Source organism: Salvia splendens, chromosome 21 (assembly GCF_004379255.2).
Source record: "Salvia splendens isolate huo1 chromosome 21, SspV2, whole genome shotgun sequence".
Lineage (NCBI taxonomy): Eukaryota > Viridiplantae > Streptophyta > Magnoliopsida > Lamiales > Lamiaceae > Salvia > Salvia splendens.
In genome coordinates this window covers 13375883-13386514 of record NC_056052.1, presented here as the reverse complement: position 1 = coordinate 13386514, position 10632 = coordinate 13375883, and the positions used below count along the sequence as shown (strand labels likewise).

Below are 10632 nucleotides of genomic sequence, written 5' to 3'. Positions count from 1 at the left end.
AGCAGAAGTGGAAGGACTCCGAATAGGTGCAGCGCCACTTTCTAAATTTAACATCTCTGAGTCATTTTTCATTTGTTGTAAAATCTGATTCGAGTAAACAGTGTTTGCAGAATTTCAGTATTTGAGAAGTGAGGTAACCAAGAAAAAGAGATCCAGCGCGCTATAATACAGACCTTTCTTCTCTTGCGATCAACAGATTCAAGAGGTGAACGTAGCTTAGCTACTTGAGCAGAGTCTTTCGCTGCTTCAGTCGCCAAAGTACCAGTAATATCCTTATGGACCAATAGAACCGTAGATATCAGTATGCGAACCATAACAAACCACATTACTGTAAACAATATAAAAAAAGCATACAGTAAAAGATCTAGATAATGGCACTCTGTCCGTAGCTGCACAAAGATGGGAATCTAAAGAAAATGGTAAGAACATACCTTCAAATGTTGCAGCTGTGAAGTATAAAGACATCTGGCATATTCAGATAACAGCTGTCCAAGAGCATCAGTAGTCGGAGGCTGGGCAACACCAAGTCCAGCCATCCAACCATCCATTATTGCTGTAGAGAGAAGTTCCAGCTGACCAGTTGCTCCTGCAGCCGTGTCATCAGCAATGGAAAGGAAATCATTGATTGTTGCTTTGCTTCTGAAATGACAAGGTTAGAATGGCCCATCCACTGTGTGTGGATTTGTTGCTTTGCTAATACAAATTACAAGGAAATCGTTTCAATTTAGTATCTTATTCAGGCTTAAGCTGTTAGAGAGGTGTAACTCATCTATACAGAAATAAAGAATAACATAAACATGCTAGAATGGAAAAGACATTAAATCTAGTGATGAGTACAAATGGAATCAAGAAGGAAAACACGACTAATTTACCTGATCAATTCCACGTATCTTCAGAACTACTGATGAAAACTTTGACTTCTTCTCTGGTTTTATATTTACTTTGAACCCTTGAATTCGGTCCCCAACCAGCATATTCCTTGAACTAGAATCGTAACGAACTAGAGATCTTCCAGCGCTCAACTGGAGAAACCTTACATCACAAAAGACATTTTCACTTTTACACTCGATGCTTATCATATTATAAGATTTCATGTTTTACTCAAGTAGAAAAATTTTTCTATTCAACTAGTAGATCGACACATGACAGGGAGGCACCTTAATTGATTGTAGCTCCGGTGATCGAGCAAGCAGGGACATTATATAGAAAATCCTAACACAAGAGACAAGCATCGTATCCATCACTCTTCTGGGCTCCATTTTACGAATGAAAGAAAAAACAGCATCTCTTATTTCAGCTAGGATTTCATGCTCTCTAGAAGCACCTACCGTAATGACTGCAGCCAGTACCTGCACATAGGAAACCAAGCAGTTATCAGGAAGCTATATTCCATGAAAGATGATAGAATATAAATTTTTAACAATCGAGTTTTTCTCAGCTGAGACACATACATAACAAATGCATAAGGATGCAAATGCATACAAAACAAATCTTATTGATTAACCTAGGCGATAGATCCAAATGTATCGAACACCCTCAAACCATAGAAGGAAAAGGTAAATCTTAACAAATACTTCAGAGTTATGTCATTAACACATGCTCTGGAACCAAGCTAACTTTCTTAATCTTCTCAGATGCCAGAATGTTTCTTAAGGCAACTTATTTTGCAGACTGAACTTGCTGAGCAGATGCAATCATGTCATTCTTCAGCACAGTGAATTTCAGCCTTCTTATCATCATGATACCAAAAACTATATGTTGCTGACTATATTCATAAGAGGAGGTAGAAGGTGCTGAACACAGAATACTAAGGCGAGCGTAGAAAAATGCAAGCAAGGAACCGAAGGGTGTCCTCAAGGAGATCCAATCCCCACAAAAAATTATAGAATGATCAAATTTATAAAATGATGAGAGAGCTAAAATTTGAATGACCGAAAAATTTAAAGCATCTGAGACGACATCTGCCAAGCGCTTTATATTAAGTTCCAGACTAGTAACTTGCCTCGGAGGGAGCATATACCTGTCTTGAATCTATTCCAAGCTTTTACCAGCAATGCAAGAACCTATACAAAACAAATGCCCATGATAATGATAGCACCAAGGAAAAATGAAAATTTTGATAACTAATATGTATAGAAGGCAAAATCTTCTCAAAGTGCAGATATTGCAATGCTTATTGTACAGTAAATACTATAAACATTTGTTATAGAGCCAATTGCGACTAGGCATTACTAATAAGTAGTGAAAAATCACAAGAAAAAGTTGGAAATGTGTCGTATTTGGATTTTCTCGATGTGTTAAATTTCTGCAGTACATTTAAGATTATTTCAGTTCATTTCAGAGTACAAAACTTTGATTTTCAATGTAATTGTAACAATAGATCTAAAGGGTCTGGGAAATCTTTTTTATTATAAATGCAATAAACATATATCTCTCTCTGAGTTATGACAGAAACTGCATGATACTTTGATTTTAGAAACCAATACCTCGAGTCCAACAGACTTTGCCATATTTTGAGTTGTTGTGTTGCTGGCCACCTCATCCAGGTATGATACACTTTCAGTTTCACAGAGTTGCAAAAGCTGCAGCGGAAAAAATCACACTTTAAAGAATTAAGAGCCTGTTCACACAACCACACCAAGCACAAGTACAAGCACATAAAATTTTAAGGTGTGCTAACTTTACCAACAGTTTTAAGATTTAAACACATATCAACTTATCTTAATTGGAAAGTGCACTCACAATAGATAAAGCTTTAGATTTTAGGCGGGAGATAGCAGCCATGTATGAGGAAATATTGTCTGAGCCCGATAACTTTAAGTTCATGACGGCCTGAACCAGAATCAGAACGCCTCCATTACCCGGTGTGAAAGGAAACCAAAAGTGCACTACTCCTGAATTAAAACAAATAATAAAGAAACAAAGGGGGGAAAGGAAAACGAGAAAGTAATCAGGAATGAAGAAAGAATTCAGAAGTGTGAGATTTTATTTAACCGGTAGGATAAAGTTATATGTGCTATTAATAGAACTTGTAATATGCTAAGTCATAAAAGCATAGGAAAACCAAAAGGATCAAGATAAAGTGTAAACAGAGACCAAAAAATTATAAGTCAGTTACATCCAATCACCTCTACGAGAGTTTATGTTCTCAAAGTTGTAACACCAGTCCCAATGTTAATGTAATCCATAAAGCGCACAATGGGAGAAAGTGGCACAGTTAAACGTGATAATTTACTTGCTGAGGTTTATCTAGAAGACCGTCGTAAACCCGATGAGGCAAATTGTATAGACAGCGAAGCACCACTGAGTGACTGCATTGTGGGTTTGAGTAGATTAGCTCACAAAAATAAAGTCAAAAACAAGGTAAAAATAGAAAAAGTATCAAGTGAACTACATCAAAGAAGACAAAGACCCTATTACTTGCCTTACGAAAGGTAGGTGTGTTCTGATGGCTTCATGTAATTAGGAGTCAACTCTCATCTAGAGAACTTGGTGGTCTCTGTTGTAGTGAGATCGAAGAGGGGAATTGCTAATCCACACGAGATGCTGCCAGGTCCGATTAGAGAAAATGATGGGCCTGCAATCTGAAACCAAAATGACCACGTCGATAATCAGCATTGGCACTATGGCAGCCAACATCAGGTTAAGTATAAGCTGCTGAAATACTGTTAAGATCCCTCTCTATAAATGCTGCAAAGTGTAGGATATGATGGCAGTATTGTGGCCACTCAATAAGACGGTCCACAAACTGCTCCAATGCCTTACTCCCAAATGAAAACATCATAATGTCATAAATCCAAGGTCAGACTGTAATTCACAATAATAACATTCACTGATAACCTAGGAAGGAACAAACTTCCGAATCCGCAGGCTTCCACAAAGCATCTAAAACAGCTCGTAAAGCAATACCCAACGTAAGGTGAGTCACACGTTGATGCTTAATGACTGATCTGAAGTAGAAGCATTCACAAAGGATAAACATTATAGGCAAGCTCAAAATTTTACAATAGGGTAACATTACAATTATCATAGTTAGGTTGAAGAGTATTTTATGACATTATTTATCTGGGATCATGTTCACACAGTAAACCAATAATTTGATTTATCAATCATAAACATCAAACGGACAGGTAAAGATAAAAAAACTCAAACACAGTAGACTAAGTATAAAACTACCTAACTGGCATATAAGAGATGTTAGGTCAAAATAAATTGTTGAGGAACTTGACCAAACAGATCACTTCAAAAAGAATATGCTGAATTATCTCAGTAGCCTCAAGTGCAACAGGAAGTGCAATAGGATTGGCACACAGCTCTGAAATCTAACCCAAAAAGAATTTCTTTCCTGCATACAGACAAGAAAAGGGATACACGTTTAGTGCAACACGTAGAAGAATTCCAAGGACATAAAAATAATAAATTGTTGTATGTATTCCACTTCCTACAACTAAACAAAAAATTATATCTAAATGTATGTATAAAGAAGATAATAACTAACCACACATCCTGGTATCGTGTTCTTCAGAATTAGACAAAGCTAGACCAACTTCAATTTTATCAGGTACAGACAAGTGTAGAGCATCAGACTGATTATGCAGAAGTTCTTCATTGATGGCTTTAGTATGAAATGACACACTTAATATCGAACTAAAGTTAGGTTTAATAAATAAAAGTTTGAATATTGAAGCAAATATTAGTTGCAGCTTTATACCCTTCAACTCGCTGGAATAAATAGAGAGGTGGTCAAAACTAAAATGGAGCAGTACTACTCAATGAGACGGTCCAGAAACTGCTCTAATACCTTACTCTAGAAGGAAAACATGGGAATGTCATAAATCCAAGGTTATACTAAAATTCAAAATAATAACATTAACCAATAACCTAGGAAGGAACAAACTCTTGAATTTGCAAGCTTCCCCAAAGCTTCTAAAGCAGCTCAAGCAATACACAGCATATGGTGAGTCAGAAGTTGATGCAGCAATACACAGCATATGGTGAGTCACAAGTTGATGCAGCAATACACAGCATATGGTGAGTCACAAGTGATGAATACTGACTGATACTGAAGCAGCAGCATTCATAAAGGATAAAACATTACAGGCAAGCTGAAAATTTTAGAACGGCGTAACATTACAACTCATAGTTAAGTTGAATAGTATATTACAACACTATTAATCTGTTCTTATGTTCACTCAGTAAACCAGAATTTGTTGTATCAATCATAATCATCAAACGGACAGGTAAAGAAAACAAACTCAAATATACAGAAATCGAAGTAGTCTAGATTCCATCTATTATAGTTAAAGTATTTACTACATAGTGGCAACAAGCTGCAATTTCCATTCCTGCATTGCTAAAATATTAAAATCATGAGAAAGATCAGTCACCCTGCTATAGTAGTGGCAACACTAACCTCATATAAAGTATCTTTACTTGACACCCTGCACATATTTGTATAGGGCATATGAGACAAAGAAAAATAGGATGCTATCTATGTATGTATGAATTAATTATGCTGCAAGGTAGCAAAAAGTGGATTAGAAAAAGTAGAAAAACGTCAGGCACAATATAACAAACAAAAATATAATATATATAACAGATCAATTATAAAGCTGCAAAATGCAGCAAAGAATGAATTAAATAAGTAGGAAAAATAGAGGCGCAACAACCAAGAAACAGAAGATCACAAAGCAAGCTCAAAAATCAATAAATAGACTTTTGCCTTCAGTTTTCCACCGTTTCCCCCTCATCTTTTAAGTTAAGAACTCAGTCGCCCACTACCACCCTCAACCTTTAGATCGACTAAGTACTTTCTAGTCTATTTATGCACTAGGAACTATCACAGAAAACACCTTAGTTCCACGAGAGATAACATTTGCAAGAACGAATCTAAATGCTTAGAGAGGCCTTCAAATCGACTAAGAGTAACACAAGAATATGCTGAATTATCTCAATAGCCTCAAACGCAACAGGATTGGTACACAACAGCTCTGCAATCTGACTCAAACAGAAAGTCTTTCCTGAATACACAGCCAAGAAAAGGGTGTGCAACAAGTAGAAGAATTCCAAGGAGATAAAAATAATAAACTGTTGTATGTATTCCACTTCCTACAACTAAAAAAATTATGTCTAAATGTATGTACAAAGAAGAGAATAACTAACCACACATCCTGGTATCATGATGATATCGTGTTCTTTAGAATTAGACAAAGCAAGTCCAACCCCAATTTTATCAGGTACCAACAAGTGTAGAGCATCATAAAGATTTGGCAATAGTTCTTCATTGATGGCTTTAGTATGAAATGACACACTAAATATCGAACTAAAGTTAGGTTTATTAAATAAATGTTTGAATACTGAAGCAAATATTGGTTGCAGCTTTATACCCTTCAACTCGCTGGAATAAATAGTGAGGTGGTCAAAATTGAACTGGAGCAGTAGTACACTACCTTCCATTCCATCCATTTTGTAATAACAAGTTAAACAATTACCCACACACATCAATTACTTCCCAAACGTAAGTCTTGCTCGCCCTCAAGCAAGTTAGATAAATAAGCACATTCACAGGACATTTGATAATCCTCTACTTCAAGTCACGTCAAATCACATGAATCATTTAGAGAAATTAGGTTGAGCCCGAATTCACGCGCGAGTAAGACTTTAGAACAAGAATTGTACACGAACTAATTCCCTAAGAGCTAGGCATCCAATGCTTCAATGTAAGTTCGATTTATGTCTTGGGAGTCTCAAACCATCGTCGCTAATTCATAAAGAGAAGTTCTTCCAGCTATTCTTTATTTTAAGCACATATGATCTTTCTCCCAAAATCAAGCAAAATTCATCTCTCACAAATCAATATGATGCATAAATCAAAAGGTCTTTTTCATTTGGATGTAACGGGGCTTTTGGTAAAGGTGTGATCATATTTGGATAAGTAGCTTATCACCATTCTTAAAATACTAGCACATCCCTCACAACATCCTTCACAACATCCTTCCCATCTCACTGAATGCGTACAAAATTCTGACAGCTCAACACCCCAAACTTGAGATTTTTCTACCATCTAAACCAAGTCATCTTATTCTTTTGAGCATAATTCTGTTTTTTGCTCGATATTCTTTTTTCTAGCCTTGGCTTTTTTAACACATGAAAGGCTGCCTTTTTATTTTATTTTTTTTACTTGCCTTGGCCTTTTTTTACACATGAAAGGCTGCCTTTTTATTTATTTTTTTCTAGCCTTGGCTTTTTTTTACACATGAAAGGCTGCCTTTTTATTTTTTATTTTTTCAAGCCTTGGCTTTTTTTTACACATTAAAGGCTGCCTTTTTATTTTACTTTTGTTTGAAGAGACAACTTTTTTCATTTGTATCTCAATATAAATGAATACAACCTAATGAATGTTCCAGGACTTCCAACTTTTCCTTACCACCATAAATACCCTCCCAAGAATGTGCTAGCACTTTAATTTTAGTGACTAGGGTAGAAAATATAGGCCAACAAACGGATATAACAAGTAGGCTAATATAGTGACTTCAAAATTTTCAACAAAGAAATTAGGCTTTTGGGGCTCAAACCGGCTCACTAGTGGTTTATGTAGGGTTAGGCATGTGATAATTTGGATATGATGCTTTTAGTCCTATTGCCTAAATCATTTTTATGCACCAATATCAACAAGATTGCAACTCATAAAGCTCTCATTCAGTTGATCGACCCTATGGCTTTTTCAATTAATTTTTCAAAACCAGAATAATTCTCTCTCCTTAGCTCAAGAAATCGGGCACCAAAGAACACTATTGTCACTATATTTGAAGCACGGGAAACATAGTTCTCCAGAAGTTAGTAAGCAACAACAAGTTTACGGACCAACCCTCGAGAGAAACGAACTCTACACTAATAACCCAAAAAAAGTGGTGAAAGTTGTGATAATCAATGGAGAGAAAATTTTGCTTGCACACACAAATAGCAAGTGGTGAAACACTGTTCGTGGAAGCTTTTCGTTCTCACTACAAAGTAGCATAGTACTAGGGCAATTTTTGGATATTTATGAAGCTAATATCATTTGTTTATCAACTGGTGATGTGTATGAAATCATTAAAAACTAGGGAGATGCACATATTAGAGAGCCGTGACAGACAACCTCTTGAAAATTTACTCTTAATCATAACTTGTCAATTAACATTTAAATTCTCTATAAAATTCAACATATCAGGCATGAATGAGAAAAAATGGCAGCTAGGCACTCATGTATAACTTGAGTATATACGGGTTTGAATAACACCCGAAAAAGATGAGAAGTAGAGTTACCAGAATCCTCAAAGCCCAGGATTTTGACGACTACAAAGATGAGAAGTAGAGCTACTCCTTTTTTCATCAGGGCCGAGTCCAACACAGGAAGCTAGTTGCTCTGCAGTCCAGCCCTTCCCAAGCTCCTGCAAGAAGAAACAAACTTCATTAAAATCTTATCAAGAAGACAATGGATATGATTATGATAAAAACAGATGCACTTAACATTTTATGGAAAAGGATGACTGATATCCATAGGTTAAGCTAGGTTAAGCCAGAGAGGTTTTACATGGACTAAATGATCTTCCGATGCAGAACGAACGATTCGGGACTCAAATTGACTTATAAATAACCTACAAAGAAGATTGTCAATCTTAGATAGCCTTAAAAATGCATTAAGTACAGAATGCATGCATGCACATAATTATAAATGTGGTGAGTGAAGCAGGTTTATTAAAAAAATGTCAATGCATTCAGGTAGTAAAAATTCTAATCAGATGACAAAGTAAAATCTAGAAAAACCTGGTTGTTAACAATGCATTCCCGGAACAACTTTTGCTGACACAGGGGCTGTAGAAATTGAAGAGAAGAATCACACTGCTGCCAGAGATGATTCAAGGTCTCTTCAGTAGTAGGGGATGCACTTCTAGATGAATCGTTGGTCTGCAGATACTTGACATCTACACAAACAGCAGCAAATGCTGCCTCTTTGAATATATACACCTGCCACAAACTTCACTTACTCAGCCACAACATAATTTGATAACACTTTGAAATAACAACAATCAAGAAGATGAAGTGGGAAGATTTATAACATAAACTAGTAATTTAATGTTCTCAGTTTTCACCAAATCCTGGATTGCTACCTTGTAATACGCAGTCAATGCTTGAGCAACCTCTTGGTAATGTGGAGAAACAATGACTGTCAACAATTGTAGACTGCAAGCTACGAGAGCCGCATGAAGAAGAACCATGTCATTGGGAATGGTGTGAGATTCCTGGATACGAAGTAGTAAGTACATATCTACAAACAACAGATAAAAGACCAGGTCAATCAGTTGTTCTGATATCTTCATATCTTCAAGCAATATCTGAAGAAAACATATGATGATATATGAATTAAGGGGCATACTGAGGATGTATACGCATATAACCACATCATAACACACGTAAAAAATATGTTGGCAGATGTTGAGAATGAGCTAGGATCAATGTGAAGATAAGCAGCTGTGAATCAAAGTTATTAAAGGTTAAAGGGCTCTGGAGAGGTGGAACTAAAAAACCTATAAAGCATTAAGTAGCTCATATCATACAAATGATGGGTGAGTTTATGATCTTAGAAAGTTGTGGTTTATGCAAAAACATTAGCAACAACAGAAAACTAGAGGAAATTATGCAGAAAGGTTGTCAGGATAACTACAAAAAAACTTGTTACTTTTAAACCTGACTGCAAATCTCATAATATTGAGCATGAAAAATGAGAAGCAACCAAAAGCAACTTAAAGCAAAAAAAAAAGGAAAGCGAAAACAAACATACTGTTACATGATGCAGTGGAAAAAAACCACACAGAATAAAGTCGCTAGTAAAGCAACCAAGTCAAAATAAAGATTTTCTTTCCATCCGTTTATGTTTGTTGTCTTGCATCAATCAGCACACAAATCCAATTAGGACTTTTGAAAATTAACAAAAAAATAGAGCAATGCCATCTGCTTGATATGATGATAGATAACACAGTATCACTTTCGATAACCTGTTCAATTTTGGGCACCCGAGAGGCAAGATCACACATAGAATGTAAGAGAAGAATTCCACATAGAAAATACTTGAACGTGGATTTTTCCCTTTCCCAAACCATAATCACTGCAATAAGGTGAAGAGGAAGATTCCTTGCAAATTTTTCCAAGTCAACCTGCAATAATCACGTGCATTCTGACTTGTAAATAGCAATAACAATATCTGTAACATAAATAACAACTTTAGCAACAACCCTATTAATTTCTATGAGTACATCCCAGATACAACAAGCCAAGAAATTGCAGATTTCACCTCTGCCGAAAATCCCAACAAACTACAGTTATAGTGTATATAGATAGATAGATAGATAGATATACTCCTACTCCCAATCAGTTTCACTATCACACAATTGTTTCACCACCAAAACCGAGAGAGAAATAGAGAGTCAGTGGGTCTAGCTTTCACAATGGTTGAGCCCAAATTTTAAGATAAATTCTCAAAGGGATAACACCAATCTACAAATAAGCAAGCAATATCATCCTAAGAATGGTTGGACATCACAACAAGTTTATTAGCTTCACAAATCAAGAAGAAAACCCAATCTCATGAATACA

The 10632-nt window shown here is 36.0% G+C and overlaps 1 protein-coding gene across 1 annotated transcript; it reads right to left on the bottom strand.

Moving 5' to 3' along the window:
• Window positions 1–8312: 8312 nt before the first annotated feature.
• On the bottom strand, window positions 8313–9460 carry LOC121784254 (nodulin homeobox-like). The gene is made up of 3 exons (XM_042182415.1): window positions 9150–9460; window positions 8806–9006; window positions 8313–8429 (listed from the first exon to the last, which is right to left on the bottom strand). The coding sequence occupies exons 1-3, from the start codon at window positions 9411–9413 to the stop codon at window positions 8313–8315; spliced, it is 582 nt and encodes a 193-aa protein (XP_042038349.1). The 5' UTR covers window positions 9414–9460.
• Window positions 9461–10632: the final 1172 nt, after the last annotated feature.